Genomic DNA, 18,799 nt, shown 5'->3' with positions numbered 1-18,799 from the left:
AGGAGCTTGTGCACAGCAGCGGAAGGAGGGTCTCGGGTGGGCTGCGGAGGTGGAGCCTGGGGAGGGGCCGCGGGCGCGCTGCTCCGAGAACAAAGCCCGGCGGCTGCGGGCTCTGGGCTCCCACCATGTCCTTGAGCAGGGTCCCACCGCATCCACCCCCAAAGCCAGCTGAACCCCTCGCGGGGTGCCTGCCGCAGCCCCGGCCCCCGCGCTGGCCCCGGCAGCTGCTCCACAGCTGTTCACAAACTCTTGCAGCCGCTTAGGGCGGCTCCGTCTTGGAAATGCTGGTGTGAGGAGGGCGTGCAGGCGTGGGGGGAACAGGCAGGGCCCACAGCATCCTGTCCCGTGTCCTGCTGGGCTTGGGCGGGGGGGCTCATCCACAGGCTACTCTGAAAGGCTTGGTTTGGGAAGGGCTACACCGGCATCAGCCCCGACCTGCGGGGATCAGGCCCTGTGTGCTCCCCAGTGCCCCCCTGTCACAGAGAATCCCTCGGCGCGTTTCTGGTCCGGGATGCGGGCGGTGCTGGGGGTCGGGGAGGCAGGGTGGGGCAGGGCAATACCGCTGCCCTGGCAGGAGTGTGCAGGCCCGGCTGGGAACCCTGCATGGATCAGTGCAAAAGCAGCTTTGTGGGGTCATATGGAGGCAAAACCTCCTGGAAAAGGCGCCTGGACAGCCTGGCAGGGTCCCGGGGGGTTTGGGAATGGTGGGGATGGAGGGGCAGGCAGGCAGCAAAGGGGTCCCCACAAAGGCTGTGCCCACCGACACCTTGCAGAGCAGCGAGGACACGGCCGAGTGTGCGGAGCAGAGCCCACAGCACCACGTCCTTGGACGGGAAACCTCGGGGCACAGGGTCTCGGGGCCGAGGGGAGCTGAGGGCACAGGGTTCCGCCGTGCCAGGGTGGAGGGGACATGGGGCCGGGGGGGGGAGTTTGGGGTGCAGGGTGTCCGGGATGGGGTAGAACAGGCCGCCGAGCCCCAGAGCAGAGGAGACCCCAGGCTGCAGAGCCGCGGGGGGTGCGGGTTCCCAGGAGCTGAGCCGGGGTGCGGGACCTCGGGGTGCAAGATCCCGAGGGGGGGGTGGTGGCAAACCGTGTGTGGGGGCAGCCCGGGGCGGGTCCCAGCGCGGTGCCCCGGGGTTGCCCCGGGGGCGGGGGCCGGGCTGGGAGGGGTGGGGTGGGGGGGCGGAGGGGAGGGATGGGGGGGGGGGGGAGGCCGCCGTTCGCGGCGCTAGGACCGGGCGCGGCGGCGGGCGGAGCCTCCCCGCCGCTCGCCCCTCCGCCCGGCCGCTGCGGCAGTGTCTCGGAGGCGGGCAGGCGGCCGGTCCCTCCGGTCCCCCCCCTCCCCTCCCTCCCCCGCCCCGGTAGCATCCCGGCCCCGCCATGGCTGGCGTCGGTTTCGCGGCGCACCGCCTGGAGCTGCTCGCCTCCTACCAGGACGTGATCGGCGAGGACAGCCCCACCGACTGGTGAGCGCGCCCGCCGCCGCCGCCGCCCCTTTGTCCCCGCCGCCGCCGCCGCCCTTTGTGCACGGAGCCGCCCGGTAACACCGGCCGCGCCCCCCGCCGCCCCGGGCCGGCGGTGCCGGTAGCCCCGGCACACAAAGGCGGGCGGGGCGGCGGGGGGGGGGCGGGGAGGGAAGGGGGAGTGAGGATTTAGGGAGGTGGGTGGGGGGGTGTGTACCCGGCCTGCCGCCCCCGGTACCCGCACCTGCCCGCCGCCGCACCGGGCCGGGGCGCGGTCCCCGCTTTGTCTGCGCCGGGACGGCACGTGCGAGTGCCGGGACCCGCCGCCCCCGGGAGCCGGCCTGACCCGACCTCCCCCACCACCCCCCAGCCTGGGGAGCTGGGGGAGGAGGGGTCCGCGCACGGCGGGGAGGGCCCTGGGATCCCCCCGGTGCTGGGCCCGGCTCCGCGTCCCTCGCCATTGTCTGGAGCCGGAGCCGTGGACAGGGGAGACCGGGTCGTCGGGCGGGGGGGAGAGGGAGAATCGAGGACCCCCCAGCGCGGCCTCGCTCCCGGCCGGCCCCGGTGGAGCGGGTCCTGAGGCTGCGGAGGGGCTGGGCATACCCCCTCCGCCCCCCCACCCCAGCTCTCGGGGTGCCCTGTCCCCGGGGGACCGCGGTGCGTCGGCCCGGGACCGCCCCGCCGGGCTGGGGCTGCTGAGGGCTCGGGGCGGGGGGCGGCCTCCCCCGGCGGGACCCCCCGGGCTGCCCTGCCCTGCCCTGCCCGCACCCCCAGCGCTGGGCCGCATCCAGGTCCCGCAGCAGCCGGTGCAGCGGCCCGCAGGGAGCATCTCCCAACTGCCACCCCAGTTCTCCCGGTACCCACCTGCATCTCCAAGCCCCACCCGGGCACTGTGGGGCCGGCTGCCCCTGAGACCCCCTCCGTGCCCGCCGGGGTGCCTGTGCCATTGCAGGGGAGGAGATGCTGCCAGCACCCTGGGGTGCAGCTCGCTGGGCAGCGTTGGGTGCTGGGTGCATGCTGCTCTGTGGCTGGGGTGCCTGCCGTGCACCCACCGCCCAGCTGATGGGCACCCACCACCAAGCTGGGGTGTGCCCGCCCCCCAGGAGGGGTGCACGACGCTCTCCAGCCGGGTCCTTCCTCTCAGACCAGGGCTGGGGGCTCCCTGGGTTGTGTGGGCACGGCCAGGTCCTGCTCCCCGCCTGCCCCGGGTCTCTGGGGAGCCCCGTGGTCCCGCCGGCAGCCCAAGGGCGCCGTGGGCGAGGGTGATGCTGCCGGCCAGGAGGCAGCTGTCAGCCCTGGGTACGTCTCTCTTCCCGGCATCCGCTGCAAAGGATCCCTCCCTGCCAAAGCTGCTGAGAGCAGCAGAAACGGTTCCTGGGAAGGCAAGCACTGGGGCTGGGCCCCCCCAACCTCCAACACTCAGCCCTAGCCGGGCAGGGAGCCCCCACCACCTCCATCCTTGGAGCTGAGCTCACCCCATCGTCTCCAGCCCCTCCATCCCATGGTCACCTGGGTGCCCGGCACTCAGTGCCATTGGGAGCAGCATCCCTGCTGCAGGGCCCAGTGCCTGGGTGCGGGATGAGGAGGCGGCAATGCTCGGGGGGCTGCGTTGGGCAGGGGTGATGGGGACCATCGCTCGGTGGTGGCCCAGCCTCCCTGAGCCAGGGGCTGCCAGGACACTGCGCTGGAGCCCGGCGCTGGGCTGGTGCCGGGGGATGCCGCGCTCTTGCCAGGCCGGGATCCCTGTGTTTAGTCTGGGATTTCCCCCCGCCCTGAACCCGGTCCTGGAGGGTCCGAGCGTCCCCTCCCCCTGCCCAGCCTCGCGAAGGCTGCTGGGGCCCATTACTCGATCGGAAAGGAATTTGGTGCTGCTTTCTGAGCACGCCGACTCCCTGGAGCTCCCAGCCACATTGGAAACACATGTGCCCAGACTGGGGCGGACGGGCTGGGGCGATGCTCCCCCTCAGCCACGGCATGGCGGGGGCAGGCAGCTGCGAATGCCCCAGGTGCTGGCACCCATGGGTGCTGCTCTGCCTGCTCCTGTGAGCGATGGGGCCGTGCGAGGGCAGCGGGGCCGCTGTCCCCTTGGCGGGGTGATGGGGGATCCTTGCTGAAGTCCCCCGGCTGCGGGGATCCCTCCTGCCTGGGCTGCATGGGGCACCTCACCCATGGGTGCCCCATGTGCCCAGAGCCCAGGGGTGGGAAAGGGCTGTACTGGCCTGGGTGGGAGGATTAAAGCCTGTGGAAGGGGATGCACGATGCTACCGGCACCCGCTGTGGCGTGGCCGGACCCGCTGCCAGGACTCGTGGTGATGCTGTTTAGCTGTGGGTCCCTGGAGGCAGCCCTGGGGATGCCACTGGCCCCAGCATGGCCCCACTGGCCCCTGGGCTAGAAATCTCTGCGTCCTCCATCCCGGCATGGGATCAGGCCGTGCCGCTGGGCTGTGCTTGAGGCAGGGCTCTGTTTCCGTGGCAGTGCCCAGGGTGATGGGGCCCTGCCAAGACCTGGCTGCCCTCCAGCACCCCTGGGTGCAGACAGCAGCACCGTGCTCGGGTGCCACCCTGCGTGGCGGGGTCCCAGGGGAGAGAGCAGACACTGGGTGCCCCCAGCACACGCTAGGTCCCCAGGCAGCGACGCCGTGGCTCTGCCCTACTTATTTCCCCTGCTCTGCAGCCAGCTGCATCCCACTCTGCAAGCCCCCAGCCCCTGCCTGCGGCCCTGGGCTCCCCCAAACTGCTGCCATCCATCCCCCGTTCCTGGGGGATCGCAGCAGATCCCCTGGGCCGGGGCTGCGGTTGCAAGCAGGGGCTGCGTTTGCCGCCCTTCCCCAGCGCAGGCATCGCAGACGGCGCTTTGCAGCTGCTTTCCCAGAACCAGGCTGGGAGCTGGCGCCGGCTGGGGCAGCCGATTAGCAGGATCGGGATGTGCGGATTAAAGTCAATCTTGTTGGCGCAATTATCTGCGGCTCGCTGCCGGGGGCTCAGGGGGTGGTGGGTGCCAGGGGGCGGAGGGAGGCCCCCTCTGTGTTAGGCACCCGCTTGCCTTCCCCTTGTTTTTCAGCTCCTGGGGTCCAGTCACGGCCCCAGTCTGGGGGGGTTCTGCCCATAAGGGCCCCCTGATTCCCATCCTGGAAACTACTAGCCTCCATCTGGAAGCTGCGGGCTCGAGTGAGGACGACTCTGTCCGGCACCGCAGGGATTTTGGCACTCTGGCAAGCACCTCGCGGGCGCCACCAGCCGAATGCCGATCGGCAGAGCCGCCTGCCCGCCCCGGCACAGGGATGGGGGGGGGGGGTGGGGGGGGCTGTCCAGCACGGGTGGCCCCGGTTTTCCGGGCGCAGCGCGTGACGGTGGCAGGCAGGTTTGGGTGCCTGCCAGGCCCAGCAGGTCCCTGCTGCTTGCCTGCCTCCCCCGCTCCCTTCGGCTAATCACCTCGTCATTGGGGCGAGCTGCATCCCAGCTGGGATGGGGGGTTGCCATGGCGACGGAGGATGCTGGTTGCCTAGCAACATCCATCCCCTCGCCCACCCGCCCTGGACTAATTCAGCACGCGTCCCCCCCCCCCCCGCCCATAGTTGGCTGCACGCCTCTGGGGAGGTGCGGGCTGGCGGGGGTCCCTGTGGAGCCCCGGGGGGGCTGGCCAGGGCGCGGTGGGAGCGAGAGGGGGTTTCCCATCCGCCGGGAACGGTTTCCAAGGAACGGTCTCCATGACGGCCCCATTACGCCCCGGCGGCACATTGATTTGCCGCTGCTGGTGCTCCAGCGTCCTCCCCCGGCCTGGTGCCTGCTGGGCTGGCAGCTCACGCAGGCAGGCACGTGAGCGGCCCTGAGTTCCCTGCCGGGGCGTGGGGCTGTCCCCAAAGCTGGTTGGTAACCGGTGGGGTTGGCGGGGGGGGGACAGGGATGGGTGAGCAAGGTGCTGTGGGGCCGCGGTGGTTTGTGGCGCAGCACGGCAGCCTGCGGTCTGCGGGTGGCATCGCCAAGCTGGTCCCTGTGCCCAAGTGACCCTCTGTCACCACCCTTGGGACCCTGCCCCATGGCTGGGAGGGGAGTAGACCCTGCCCACAGTCCTACCTGCCCTGTCTGGCAGTCTGACCCCTTGCAGTGGCGATGGGCAAAAGGTTGGGGCGGCTGTGTGGTACCCCTGGGACCTGCCCTGACCTCAGTGTTACCAGGATGGGGAGGTGGCTGGGGGGGCTGCCCCACGCTCCCCCCAGCCATGGCTGACCCACACTGTCTCCCCAGGGCTCTCTACACGTACGAGGATGGCTCCGATGACCTGAAGCTGGCAGCATCGGGAGGTAAGGTCCTCTGTCCCTGCAGCCGGCGTTTTCCCCAGCACCCGTCCCAGTGCTGGGCGGACGCAGGCTGACGATGCTGTGGCAGGCGGAGGTTTGCTGGAGCTGTCCGGCCACTTTGAGATCCAGAAGGTGATGTACGGCTTCTGCAGTGTCAAGGATCCCCAGGCTGTGCTCCCCAAATATGTCCTCGTCAACTGGGTGAGTGGGGGGGGGGGCATGCAGGGGGTGGGCCACGCCCACCGGGGCTGCACTTTTGGCAGGAGCATGGCTGGGCACAAGGGAGGAACCCGTGGTGGCTGGGGGGATGCGCGTACCCCACGATCCCACTGCCCCGTGGTGGTCAGCAGGGTGGGGGTCACCCTGCTGCCCTTCCCTGGCTCAGCCCCTCCCCGGCTGCTGCAGGTGGGCGAGGACGTGCCGGACGCCCGCAAGTGTGCCTGCGCCAGCCACGTGGCCAAGATCGCCGAGTTCTTCCAGGTGGGTGACGCTGGGGAGGGGGGACAATGCTGCTGGGCCACCGACCTCAGTCCCTGACGGTCACTCGCCTCCTCCCACTCAGGGCGTGGACGTCATTGTCAACGCCAGCAGCGTGGAGGACATCGACCCAGGGGCCATCGGGCAGCGGCTCTCCAACGGGCTGGCCCGCGTCTCCAGCCCGGTGCTGCACCGCCTGCGGCTGCGGGAGGACGAGAACGCCGAGCCCGTGGTAATGTCCCCACGGCAGCAACGGCGACGGCGGCGGGCACGGGGCGTCCCTCCTGCCCGGGGCTCCTGTCTGACCCAGCCCGCCGCCCGGTGTGCCGCTTACTGTTATTCCCCCCTCGCTGATCCCAGCCCCTCCGCCCCCCCCGCCTCTCCTCCGTCCCAGGGCACCACTTACCAGAAAACCGACGCCACCGTGGAGATGAAGCGGCTCAACCGGGAGCAGTTCTGGGAACAAGCCAAGGTGGGGTACGGGTTGGGGGGCGGCTGGTGGCCCCCAGGGAGTGGGGTGAGCCGTGGATGGGCTGACGGGCGGCCCCATCCTTCGCCCCCTTCACCTCCACCAGAAAGAGGAGGAATTGCGTAAGGAGGAGGAGCGGAAAAAGGCCCTGGACGCCCGGCTGCGGTTTGAGCAGGAGCGGATGGAGCAGGAGCGGCTGGAGCAGGAGGAGCGGGAGCGGCGCTACCGGGAGCGTGAGGAGCAGATCGAGGAGCACAGGTACGACGGGGACCAGGATGGGGCGTGGGCTCACGTGTGAGGATGCGCGCTATGGGATGGCTGTGCACATGCTGCGGGCAGCTGGGCGGGCACGTGGGTGTTCGTTCATGGGATGGCACTGGGACAGGGAGTGGCAGGAGCCAGTGCCCAGCCCCTCTCCCGTGCCCCCTTTGCAGGCGGAAGCAGCAGAGCATGGAGGCGGAGGAGGCCCGGCAGCGCCTGAAGGAGCAGTCCATTTTTGTGAGTGCTGCGGCGGGCGTGGGGCCGGGGTCGGAGCCGGACCTGCCAACGGCATCACCCCTGGGGAAGGGCTTTTCCCAGCCGGGACCCCAAGGCGTCCCAGGGCTGGGGAGAGTGACGCCGCGTCTCTTTGCAGGGAGAGCAGCAAGAGGAGGACGACAGGCAGCAGCTCAGGAAATCGGAGTCGGAGGTAGAGGTGAGCGCGGTGGCGGCCGTGCCCGGTGCCAATCCTCACTCCCCCGCTGGATGGGGACCCAGCCAGAGGCAGGGTGTGTGGTGGGTGGTCCCGCAGCCCCACGCCGCTGGAAGAAGGAATCTCAGCTTCCCCTCTCCCCGCAGGAGGCTGCTGCCATCATTGCTCAGCGGCCCGACAACCCCCGGGACTTCTTCAAGCAGCAGGAGCGGGTGGCATCGGGCAGCAGCGACGCCATCTCGCCAGGCAGCCACAGGACAGGTGAGGGGCTGGAGGGGGGGCTGCAGACACCGGAGGGGGGGCACGGAGAGGCTGGGGGAGGACTGTGGGCTCTGGAGCAGGTGAGTGCAGTGCTGCCGGCGCTCCCCGTAGCTCGGAGGGTCGCAGTGGGATCTGGGGGGATCAAGGCTGTCACGTGGGCAGGTGATGTCCCCTCTGCAGTCCCTGGCACCGTGGTTGGAGGTGCTGCAGGCATGAGGATGGCAGGGAGTCGTCCTGCTCTGCTGCGCCACTGTCACCGTCACCACCACCGCACCTCGCGTGGCCCCTGCAGCTGGGGCAGCTTGGCAGGAGCTGGATGTCGGGGTGTCTTCGGCAAGGGGGGGCTCATCCTGCTCGTTGTCGTCCGCTCATCTGTCACGGCACCGTGCTGGCGGCCAGGGCGGCAGCGTGGTCGGTGTGGCAGTGGGTCCAGGAGTGGCTTGAGAAGAAAACTCATCTTGCAGGGGCAGCTAAAAAGGGCAGGAGTGGGGCACCCGGCGTGCTCCTGGTGGGCAGGGGCTGCCCCATGGGGAGGCTGGGCTGCCCCACGGTCTGGAGTCCAGCCCTGGGACTCTGTGCGGCTCTAGGGCAGGGACTGGCTGTCCCGGTGGGTGCCTCCGGCCATGGGGCTGTGTCACAGGGCTGCGCTGGGTGCTGTGCTGGAGGGGCTGTGCCATGGGGCTGTGCTGGGGGCGGGGGGGCTCTGTGGCGTGTGTTCTTGCTGTGGAGTCGTGCCATGGGTCATGCCATGGGCTGTGCTGTGGGGCTGTGCCTCGGGGCGATGCTGTGGGGCTGTGCCGTGGATCGTGCTGTGGGCTGTGTGTTGTCGCCGTGCCGTGGTTCGTGCTGGGGGCTGTCCTGTGCCTGAGCAGATAGTTGGTCCCGTGGCCGTGTCCTGGCCTCTCTCCCCACGCAGCACTGCCTCCCATACCTCTGTCCTGCTGTCTTTCCATCCTCTTGCCCCGCCATCCTCCCGCCCCACTGCTGGTGCTGTGCCCATCCCACCATCCTCCCATCCCAACGCCCTGGTGCCCCGGCCCCGCTGTGGCTGTGCAGAGCAGGGACTGACCCATCTCTTTGCTCTTTCTCTCTCTCCGTCCGTCCGTCTGTCTGTCTTTCTCTCGGCAGGTCGTCTGCACTGTTCTTTCATAAAGACAGCTGACAGTGGACCGCCTTCTTCCTCCTCCTCCTCCTCCTCCCCCCCACGGACCCCCTTCCCCTATATCACCTGCCACCGCACCCCAAATCTCTCCTCTTTCTTCCCATGTAGGTAGCTGGGGTAGCCCCTGAGCACGCAGCTCCGGGGGAGGCCGAGCCACGGGCGGCCGCCCCACAGCCCACTCCGGCCCCACGGCACATCGGACCAATGGCGGAGACAGTGCCCATCCCACGGGCACCCTGAGCGGGCCGGGCACCCAGGCGGGGTCTGAGCCCGCACCCATGGGCACCCTGCGCGCCCCGGCTGGGGCTAGCCCCGCAGTGGGCTCTGTGCCTCTGGAGCGGGGGGATGCGGCGTGCTGTGCCCGTGGGGCAGGTTGCGCCCGTGGTGCGAGGAGGGGGCACCGGGCAGGCTGTGCCCGTGGGACAGATGGGGACAGGGCAGAGCTGTGCTGGGGAGACGCTGCTCTGCCGTGGGATGGGGCAGACTGGGCCCATGGGGCAGGGGGAGCACAGGGCAGGGTCTGCGCCTGGGGTGGAGGCGGACGGGGCAGGCTGTGCCCATGGGGCAGAAGGGGATGGGGCAGGCTGTGACCCTGGCCCACGCAGGATGGTGCCCGTCGGGCAGCGCAGAATGGAAAAGGCTGTGCCCGGGATTGTGTGGGGCTGTGCCTGTGGGGCAGAAGGGGACAAGCGGTGCCCCCCTGAAGCCAGGGGTAGCAGGGCATGGCGCTGTGCCTGCAGAGGCGAGGCTGTGCAGGGCCCAGCTGGGTGATGCGTGGGCAAGGCCAGTGTGTACCACGGCAGGTACGGGACTACCTGTCCCCGTGCCTGGCCGATGTGGGGGCTGTGGCTATATGGGGATGCCCGAAGCGGGGCATGGTGGTCCCGCCACTGCAGGAGGGGACAGCGTGGTGGAAGGTACATGGTGACGTGCGTTTGACAGTTCATGGCCGGGTTGGCATGGGCCAGGAGCAGGGGGGGGCACTGGGCTGCCGGTCCCCACCATGTGGGCAGCCCCCCCACCACGCCACCCCTTCTACCTTGTCCGCAGGCAGCCACTCGGACGCCTACCGCAAGGCCTCGGCAGCGGGCTGCAGCCCCTGCGAGTCCAGCCCGGCCGCCACGCCGCTGGGCGAGCCGGGCGCCCGCGCGCCGGGTGATGAGACGCCGGCAACGCCCAAAGGTGGGCGCAGGGCTGGCACTGCCTGCCCCTGCCTGGGGCTGTCCGGGCACAGCCCTGCGGTTCCCTGCAGCGCATCCCCTGCTGCAGCCCCCTTGACTGCTCTGCATCCCTGCGCCGCAGCCCTGCCAACCTGCCTTGCATTGCTCAGTGCATCCATGCTGTCCCATCTGCACCCCTCTGTATACGCCCCGCCGTAGCGCTGTGTCCCCCAGCGCATCCCCGCCGTATCCGCTACTCCACGCCGGTGCATCCCCGCCGTCTGCTGCATCCTCCCAGTGCAGCTCCGCCGTCGTCGTTGCATCCCCGCTGCCTCCAGTGCATTTTTCTAACACCCGGGCATCCCTGTTATCTCTACTGCATGCTCCCCCCACCCCAATGCATCCCCCCCATCTCCAGTGCATTGCCCCAGCTTGTGCATCTCCTCCCTCACCAGTGCATCCCCCCACTCCGTACACCCTTGCCATCTCTGCACCATGCCCCCAGTGCATCCCCGCTGTCTCTGCTGCACCCCCCAATGCAACTCTGCCCTAGCTGCGCCAGTACCTCCCTCCCAGTGTTGCTGCTTCCCTCCATGCTTCCTCACTGTCCTGCTGCATCCCCACCAGCTCTGTTGCGGTCCCGTGTGTCCCTGCTGTGTTTCCTTGGTATCCTCTGGTGCATCCCAGCTTTCCCTTCTGCATCCTCCCAGTGCACCCCTTCCTATCCCCTTCACAGCCTCCTGTGGGTCCCACCCCAACAGGTCCCAGCCACCCCCCCCCCAAGGGATCACCTTACCGCCCCACCGTGTCTCCTGGATCCCCTGGTGTGTGCCATCGGTCCCCTCCCTGCCCACTCCCACCCACCCCTGCAGCATCTCCCTGCTGTGTCCCCCCCGCCCCGGCTGCAGCCCTGTCCCTGGATGTCCCCCAGCCCTGAATTGGGGGGAGGTCTGTCCCCACTGACCACTGTCCCCCTGCCTTGCAGACTCCCCCAGCCCCAGTGCCCAGGATGCCGGGCCAGCCGCCCCCGAGCAGCACTGGCCCTTCCCGGGGCCAGAGGACAAGGCCACTGAGCCCCCTGGGGACGAGCCCAGCGCCAGGCCGGTGTGGACAGCAGGGGGTGATGCCCTGGGGGACCTGGTGACCCTGGAGCCCACCGAGCCCTCCCCGCCACCTGTGTCTGCTGAGCCCCAGCCCGAGGGGACCCCCAACCCTGAGGGGACCCCCAACCCCGAGAGCCTCATCGACCTGTGGCAGAGCGATGGGGCGGAGGCGGATGGGGCTGCTGCCTGGCCCCTGCCTGCTGCTCCCGTCCCCGAGGGTCCCCCGGCCGTGCTGCCCGACGAGGGGGCCCTGTTGAGCCTGGATGAGCTGCCTGAGCCCCCCGCCACCTTCTGCGATACGGAGCAGGAGGAGGAGGAGCAGGCAGCCGACAGCGAGAGGGGCTCCCAACCCCGGGAGCTCAGCTGCCAGCGTGCCCCCCAGGAGGATACCCCAGGCCGAGAGACTCCCCCCATCACCAATGGGGAGATGGCCCCCAAAGATGGGACGCAGGGACGTGGGGAGCAGGTAAGCATCACCGTGGGGGGTGGGGATCAGAGGGTGATGGGGCAGCTGGGGGGGGTCCTGACCACCTCCCCCCCCCCCCAGGCCAGCGAGGGTTACTTCAGCCAATCCCAGGAGGAGGAGGTGCCCCCTCCCGAGGAGCCATCAGCCAAAGCCGCCCAGCCCATCTTCTACAACAAACCCCCAGGTGAGTGGGGGTGATGAGTCGGGGGGGGATGGTCTGTCCCTCCGTGGGGCACCCCACACCACCCTGACCCCCTCCCCTCCCATCCCCCAGAGATCGACATCACATGCTGGGACACAGACCCCCTGCCCGAGGAGGAGGAGAGCTTCGGGGGGAGCCTCTAAGCCCTGGCCCAGCTGCCGGCGCAGGCAGCCCGCCCCGACCAGTGTGGGGCACAGGGGGGGCCGGAGCTAGGGGCCAGGCCCCCCCCTCACCCTGCCGGGGCCCCGCAGGATGAGGCCTCCGGGTGGGGGCTGCCCCACTGCGCCCCTGCCTTGGGGCACCTTTTACAGCCCCCCCCGTCCTCTCTTTTTTTAAGTTGTCAATAGGAGCCGTGTCAGCCCCCCCAGCCCCCCCTTATCAGTCCCCCCCTGCTGCCCCGATGCCCCTTTTTGGGGGGGGAAACGGGACACACACACTCGCATCCCCTGCCCGGTTGTGGGACAGGGTCCTCGTTCTCTTTGTGCCCCTCTCAAGAGCCCCCCCAGTACTTTGCACGAGCTCAAAAAAAAAAAAAAAAAAAAGAAAGGAATAATAATAATAATAAATTAATATGGCAATAAAGTGACCCGATCGAGGCGAGGCTGTGGCCGGCAGCGCCCCCCCCCCCCGCCCCCCCCCCCCCCCAACCCTGGCAGGGAGCTGGTGTGGGGCATTTACTCCCCCCACCCCTCGCTGGGAACCCCCCCTTGCTTGGCCCCTGCTTGGCCCCTCTCCCCCCCAACGGTAACTGTTTTTGGAAAGCACAAGTTCTGTACCGGCGGTGTGCTCATGTCTGTTAATAAATAAAGCGACTCCCACGGGGGATGCAGCCTGCTGGGGGGGGGGAGTGGGGGGCGAGGAGGGCCGGGGCAGGGAACGACTGCTGCCCCGGGGCAGGGGTTCCTGTGACGCCAGCCCGGCAGGAGGCAAACCCGAGCCACAAACTTTTATTCTCAAACTGTAACAAACAAAAAATTTAAGAAACAGAGCAGAGTCCGGGTCCCCAGCGCCCCCAGCCATGGGGGGGCCGGCGGGGGCCAGACGGGGAACCAGCCCCTTCCGCGCCGGCGGCGATGGCCCGCGCCGGGGTGGGCGCATCCCTGGGGCGAGGCGGGCAACCCAACACCCCCATACGCACCCCGGTGCCGGAGGGGCACCCGCGGCAAGGTCCGGGGGGTCCCCCGCGGCCGCCGTTACACAGCGGTAGTCCTGCCGAAGAGGGGCATGGATACCGGGAGGTGCCAGGGTCCCGGCTCGTAGGTGTCCCTGCTGCTGAGCTCCGAGTCCGTCCAGCTGGGGAACATGCGTGGGGAGCACTCTGCCTGCAGGTAGAGGTCCGGGCAGGCGGGGCCCGGGCTGGCCGAGCGGGGCAGGTGTAGCGCCGAACCGTAGCCGGCATCCAGGAAAAGGGGTTTGTAGCTGGGGGGCTGCTCCTGCTTCTCCAGCCGCTCGTGGCTCAGGAAGGGGGCATTGATTTTGCGGTAGAGCCCCCGCGTGTCCATCAGCACCTCGCTGTACGGCGGGGGGGGCTCCGCCATCAGCAGCGCCTCCTCGTAGCACGGCGGCTTCGACAGGTCCGATTCTGCAAGGCAAAGCCCCCCCCGCCCCCCCAACTGCCGTCAGCGCTGCACTCCGGCTCTCGCACCGTATCCCCAAAAAGGGGGAGGCCGAGAGTCACGAGGTTCTCTGTGTGTGTGTGTGCGTGTCCCCCCTCATCCCGCTCCTTACCGTGCCGGCAGCTCCAGGGCCGGGGGGGCGGGATGTGGTGGGGGTGATGATGGTGGGGCTCGAGGCGCAGGCGGTGGGGGATGGCGATGCTGGGGGGGCTGCCCCCATAACCCTCGTAGTGCAGCGGCTCCAGCTCCAGCGCACGCAGGCTCTGCTCCCGCAGCCGCTCCTCCTGCTGCCGCTTCACCCGCCGCCGCAGGTAGCTGCAGAAGCAGCACAGCAGCACGATGAGCCCCCAGATGAGCCAGAAGCCCGCGAAGCAGGTGAGGAAGGTGTAGGTGCCCTGGGACATCACCATCTTGGCTGCTGGCCCCGGGGGGAGGCCCCGGCCTCTCCCTGCCCTCGGGGTGGGGGACGGGATGCTCAGGGTGGTGGCGGCAGGGCCAAGGTGAGAGCCGGTGGCGTCAGGGCCGCCGAGGGCATCTCCCCATGTCTTCTGCGGCCCGCGGGCGCCCGCCGTCAGGGGTTCGTCCTCGCCATGGAGCCGCGGGGGTCTGGAGAGGGTGGGTCAGGCCTGGGTGCGCTGGGCGGGTGGCGGGGCGGGGGGCTGGCGGGGGGCCGGGGCCGGCGGGGTCCCGCTGCCCATCGCTGGGAGGGGGCCCTGCAAAGAGACAGATGGAAGTGTGAGCGTGGCGGGGACGCGGCCGCCCCGTTCCCATGGTGACTCGCTCCACATGCGCAGCGGCACCCGCAACCGGCGGGGAGCTGTGCCCGGCCCTGCACGCGCCTCCGCCATCACCCCCACGGCTGCAAACCCACACGCTTCCCACCCCAAACACCCCACCACGGTGTGGCTGGGCACCCTGGGGTGGGAGAGGGATGCTGCAGCCTCACGGCACTGATGCCCTCAAGGTCACGGGGCGTCCACTAGCATCCCCCCCATCCTGCCCACCCAGCGTACCGCAAATCAGCTGCCAAGCCCAGGCAGCTCAGCCCCTGTGTAGGGTGCCCCAAGGTGTCCCAGGGAGGAGGAGGGACACATGGAGCCGACGGCCTGCGGCACGTGGAGCTCTCGGGAGCACGTGCACCGCAGCCATTGCTGGCCTCGCAGCTGCTGGGAAGGGTCGGGGGTACTGGCACCCGGACATGGTGGTGCAGGGAGGGAGGGTTGGTGGCGGTGGGAACCATCACCTCTGCCAGGTCCCTGCCTTTAGCCAGGCTGACAGCTCGGTCATGTCCAGCTGAGCACGAAACAGGGACAGCAGCACGTCTTTGGGGTGGGAGGGGGGGTGCCTTGCACATCAGCGAGCGGGGAGCAGCACCCATGGGTGCTGTCAGGCGGGCACGTAAGCACCCGTTGGGATTATTATTACTGTAGCATGGGAGAAAACGGGCTTGCTGGCAGGGAGCGGGGCGGAGGGCGAGCGCTGGCGTGGTGGCGGCCGAGGGCAGGGTGACCATGGCGGTGCTGCTGCTCCCACGTGCCTCTGCTCAGCAAAAGGGCATGGGGTGCCCCGCCACCCCACGGGACAGGGCCACACTGCTGGCAAAAGGACAGTGATGGGGTCACCGTGTGCCGAGGGGGCTGGTGAGGCAGCGGGACCGGAGAGGCCGAGGCCGTGGCAGAAGGAAGGAGGGATGGCGGGAGGAAGGGACCAGGGAGCCCGGGCCACGCTCCGGCAGGCAGCGGCTTTTGGGGAGCGGGGGCTGCTCCATCACACGTACAAAAGCGGGGGCAGAGGCATTATGAGGATGCAGGGCTTTTAGGGAGCGGGTGCCCCTTCCTGGGGTGCCCCAAGCCGCCACTGCTGCCCGGGTGAGGCTGGCTGGGTGCGGGCAGAGCTCGCCGGCCCCGGCTGCAACAGGATCCCCGCCAGCAGCCTGGGTATCCCCGGCGGGGGGGGCACCGTGCGGGAGGGCTCGCGGGTCGAGCACCGGGTAACGGCCGAGGGGGCACCGGGGGCTGGGACGGGGAGGGCTGGCGGGGTCCGCAGCCGGGGCGTGCGGGGCTGCCGGGGCCGTGCGGGCTGAGGGAGGCGCGGGGCCGGGCCGGGAGACACCCACGCCGGGCGGGGAGCAGCCGCCAAGCCGAGCCCTGCCGGTACCCCCGGGCCGCCCCGCTGCCCCCGGCCTGGGCCCCGCTGCCCGCGTCGCATCCCCGCCCGGTGCCTCCGACGGGAGGGGGACACCTCGGCGGGGACCTCCCCGGTGCCGGGCGCGGCAGCCCGTTCCTCCTCCTCCTCTTCCTCCTCCTCCTCCCGTCAGGCGCGCGCCCGCCGGGGACGCACCGGAGGCGCGCGCCCCGGTACGCGCCGCGCGCCTCCGCCCCGGTCCCCCGGTTCCCCGGTTCCCGGTGCCGGCGTCCCCGCGCGCCCCCGCCCCGGCCCCGCCGCCTCCGCGCCGCGCAACAGGCGGAGGCGCCGCGCCCGCTCCCTCCGCGGCTCCCGTTACCGACGGCGGCGCACGTGGCTCAGGCGGCGGGCGGCGGCTCCATAGGGCGGCGGCGGCGGCGGCGGGGGAGGGGGTAAGGGGGGGCCCGGTGCGCGCCCGGTGCGCGGCACCGCCGCCGCCTCCCGGCGCTGCCTTTGTCTCCGGTGAGCGCTCCCGCGCCGCCGCCGCGCGCCGCCCCGCCCGGGCTCCCGCCCCGCCGCTCCGCCCCGCCCTCGGCTCGGGGAGGGACCCGGGAGCCGCCAGGCCCCCCCACCAGAACCGGGCTCCGCCGCCGGGAGGGGGCTACCGGCCGGGGGGGAAACGGGCAGTGCCACGGGAATCCCCCCGCCCCCGCCCCCGGGGAACGGCCGCGGGACGCCGGTGGCGTGAGAGCCGTGGCATCCCCGGGGGTGGCCGCGGGAGCCCCAAGGGTGGGGGCAGGGGATCCCCAGGTGACGGCCCGGCGATGCCACGGGTTCCCCCATCCGGTGGCCACGCACTTGCCCTGGGGGGGTGGCCATGGGGTGCAGCCACCCACTCCCCCGGCTGCCAGCCGCAGCCTCCTCGGCGGGGTGACGGCCAGAGGCAGCGACAGGGGGAGGGCAGGCAGCCCTGGCAGCCCCCCCCCGCCGCTACCGGGACCTTAACCGTGGGGTGGGCGGCTGTGGCGGGCGGGGGTGCCAGCCTGGCCCCTAGGACAGCGAGGGTCGGAGGTGGCACCGGGTGACACAGGGGGCTGCCCTCGCCCCGAGCAGACCCCCAAGCCGCACCCCGCCGGCCTGGCCTGAGCGCTCGTCCCCCTGCGCCGGGGCTACGCCGGCCACTCGCTGTCGGACGGGACGTCACCGTCCGTTCTCTGCTGTGCCCGAGGCCGGTGGTCGCGGTCCCCGTGTGAGACCCCCGGGCTCCTCGAGACTGCGCCCACCCCGGGGGCGAGAGCCCCCGCTCTCCCTCCGCTGCGCCCCGGGGCTGTGCCGGGAGCAGGGCAGCGTGGCCACAGGGCGCCATGCCCGCTCGGTGCCAGGGCCAGAGGCCGGCTGGGTGCCAGGGTGTGGGTGCCCCACGCGGGCCGTGACCCCACCGCCGCTTCCTCTCCGTGGGCAGGGCGGCCGCACACAGGGCGCGTTGTTCTGCCGGGGCCCAGCCGGAAGGACTTCCTCCGTCCCGGCCAGGGGACGACCCGGGGAAGCCGGGTGCCGGCATCCCGCTCCCGCCACGGCCGGGCAGAGCGGCCCGGGCAGCCGGCCGAGCCGCGCCACCTCGCTGGAGGCAGGGTGGCCATGTGTCCCCCGGCCCCCTTGGCCCCGGCCCCGACTCACCTTGCTGGAACTCGTCTCCTGCGGTCGGACCTCACAGCGCGGCCGCGGCAGCCCAGCGGTGCCGGCTCGACGGTTGCGGGGGTGCCCGAGCAGCACCCACGGCGGGCAGGGGGCTGCGGCCATGCAGGGGGGCTTGGGTGCTCCCTCGGGGCATGGGTAACGCAGAGGCGGGGGGCACGGCGGGGCCCACGGACATCGTCAGGTGAGGGCGGGTGGGGGGGAGCCAGGCCTCCGGCCCCGCCGGCGCCGGGGGCCGGGAGCTGCCTTCCCTTTCCCCACGGCGGCGGGGGGAGGCAGGCGGGGGAGCGCTCCCCGAGCCACATGGTGGGCTGGAGGAGGAGCCGTTGCCCAGGCAACAGCTGAGAGCATCCTTCACCCCTGAAAATCGTGTGCCGGCGCTGCCTCCACAACCCCACAGCTCGGGGCAGCGCCCAGGACCCTCAGGGCCCACCCAGAGCTCGCTCAGGGCCTGCCGTGTCCGTGGGGCACAGATCCACTGGTTTCAGCTCCGGCGGTATACCAGCACCCCTCTCACCCGCATCCTGCTCCCCTCCAGCAAGGACAGGGATGGGGACAAGGCACACCAAAAACGCTGGGGCTGGGCAGGGGGGAGCTGGGGCTGGGCAGGGCCCCTTGCGCACCCTGCTCATGGCTCAGCCACGGGCTGCCCGCACCCCGGCTGTGCCCACAGAGCCACACCGACCATGTGGCAGACACCACTAACACGCTGGTGACCCCAGGACCCCCATGCCAGGGTGCCACAGGCTGGGCAACGCTGGCAGGGCTGCACAAGCATCCCTGGCTGGTGCAGTCAGAGCAGCAATCCCCAGGCAGTCCCCATCCCCCTGCTCTGCCTGCCTTCCACAGCTACAGAAAATTCCTGGATTTTACCCCAAGATGCCCCCTCCGAGTGTGAGAACTCCTCCTCGGCCCGCTCCCATAGCAACTGTTCCCTAGCTACCCAGCCGCACTTGCTATTCTCATCCCTGTGCAGCTGTGTGTGGCCCCCCCGCGCTGTGCACGAGGCTGCCGACGCTGCCGCCAGCCCTGCTGCTGACCCTGAACCCCAAACCCACTGCCCCGGCCCCCCTGGGTGCACCCTGATCAGGCTACACCCCTTTGTATGCTCCCCCATGGCGACTGTCCCAGCCCTAACCCTGCTCACGCCTTGTCCCCCCCGCAGCGTGTCCCTGCTTCACGAGGCTGTCCCTTGGGCAGTGCCCCGGGCTGGCACAAGATCCCCCCTCTGCACGGTGCCCCCCAAAGCAGTGACACACAGGGCCCAGAGGGGAGTGGGACGCTGTCCCCAGCCCCACAGCACTCCTGTCACAGCTCCAGGGCTGCCCGGTGCCCAGGAGAGGCTGTGCCAAGGGCAGACAGGGAGCGTGGGGACACGTCCCAAAGGGGGACACAGCAGACACAAGCACCCCAGTGGCACAAGGCCTTGTACCTGTCATGTCCCTGCACTGGCCCAAACCACCCAGCAGAAGCCACTGAGGGCCACCGGTGGTCCCTGGGGCTCAGCATCAGCTCCTGCCCTGGGGGACAGCCCCAGCCCTTCCCCGCAGGACAGAGGCACCAGTAGAGCCCACGGCAGCCGAGGAAGGGGGGGGTCTCTGCTCCTCCCCTT

At 70.6% G+C, this 18,799-nt stretch overlaps 2 protein-coding genes across 5 annotated transcripts; one reads left to right on the top strand and one right to left on the bottom strand.

Moving 5' to 3' along the window:
• The first annotated feature begins 1,264 nt into the window (after positions 1–1,264).
• On the top strand, positions 1,265–12,352 carry DBN1 (drebrin 1). Of its 2 annotated transcripts, XM_086759167.1 has the most exons (15): positions 1,267–1,466; positions 5,709–5,764; positions 5,850–5,962; positions 6,167–6,241; positions 6,324–6,470; positions 6,633–6,710; positions 6,814–6,965; positions 7,142–7,205; positions 7,342–7,401; positions 7,545–7,659; positions 8,788–8,925; positions 9,872–10,003; positions 10,967–11,550; positions 11,632–11,734; positions 11,825–12,352. In XM_086759167.1, exons 1-15 carry the CDS (start codon positions 1,381–1,383, stop codon positions 11,893–11,895), a joined length of 1,974 nt encoding a protein of 657 aa, XP_086615293.1. In that variant the 5' UTR covers positions 1,267–1,380; the 3' UTR covers positions 11,896–12,352. The 2 variants fall into 2 exon arrangements, with proteins under 2 accessions (XP_086615294.1, XP_086615293.1); XM_086759168.1 differs by lacking the exon at positions 8,788–8,925 and having other exon boundaries at positions 1,265–1,466.
• A 332-nt stretch (positions 12,353–12,684) lies between these two features.
• On the bottom strand, positions 12,685–17,520 carry PRR7 (proline rich 7, synaptic). Of its 3 annotated transcripts, none has more exons than XM_086758933.1 (3): positions 17,170–17,520; positions 13,481–13,683; positions 12,685–13,334 (listed from the first exon to the last, which is right to left on the bottom strand). In XM_086758933.1, exons 1-3 carry the CDS (start codon positions 17,490–17,492, stop codon positions 12,946–12,948), a joined length of 915 nt encoding a protein of 304 aa, XP_086615059.1. In that variant the 5' UTR covers positions 17,493–17,520; the 3' UTR covers positions 12,685–12,945. The 3 variants fall into 3 exon arrangements, with proteins under 3 accessions (XP_086615059.1, XP_086615060.1, XP_086615061.1); XM_086758934.1 differs by having other exon boundaries at positions 13,481–14,081; positions 17,170–17,305; XM_086758935.1 differs by lacking the exon at positions 17,170–17,520 and adding an exon at positions 15,872–16,013 and having other exon boundaries at positions 13,481–14,081.
• Positions 17,521–18,799: the final 1,279 nt, after the last annotated feature.

Source organism: Chlamydotis macqueenii, chromosome 14, assembly GCF_036417535.1.
Source record: "Chlamydotis macqueenii isolate bChlMac1 chromosome 14, bChlMac1.mat, whole genome shotgun sequence".
NCBI lineage: Eukaryota > Metazoa > Chordata > Aves > Otidiformes > Otididae > Chlamydotis > Chlamydotis macqueenii.
The sequence above is the reverse complement of the archived record's forward strand: the minus strand, read 5'-3'. Positions and strand labels throughout refer to the sequence as shown.

Bases quoted from the DNA above. Each gene is read 5' to 3' on its own strand.
- DBN1 (XM_086759167.1), top strand. From the start codon at position 1,381: ATGGCTGGCGTCGGTTTCGCGGCGCACCGCCTGGAGCTGCTCGCCTCC. The intron at 8,926-9,871 runs GTAGGTAGCTGG...CCTTGTCCGCAG, and splicing joins TCTCTCCTCTTTCTTCCCAT to GCAGCCACTCGGACGCCTAC. The intron at 10,004-10,966 runs GTGGGCGCAGGG...CCTGCCTTGCAG, and splicing joins GACGCCGGCAACGCCCAAAG to ACTCCCCCAGCCCCAGTGCC.
- PRR7 (XM_086758933.1), bottom strand. From the start codon at position 17,492: ATGTGGCTCGGGGAGCGCTCCCCCGCCTGCCTCCCCCCGCCGCCGTGG. The intron at 13,684-17,169 runs GTGAGTCGGGGC...CTGCTTCTGCAG, and splicing joins AGGAGACGAGTTCCAGCAAG to CTACCTGCGGCGGCGGGTGA. The intron at 13,335-13,480 runs GTAAGGAGCGGG...TTTGCCTTGCAG, and splicing joins GCCCTGGAGCTGCCGGCACG to AATCGGACCTGTCGAAGCCG.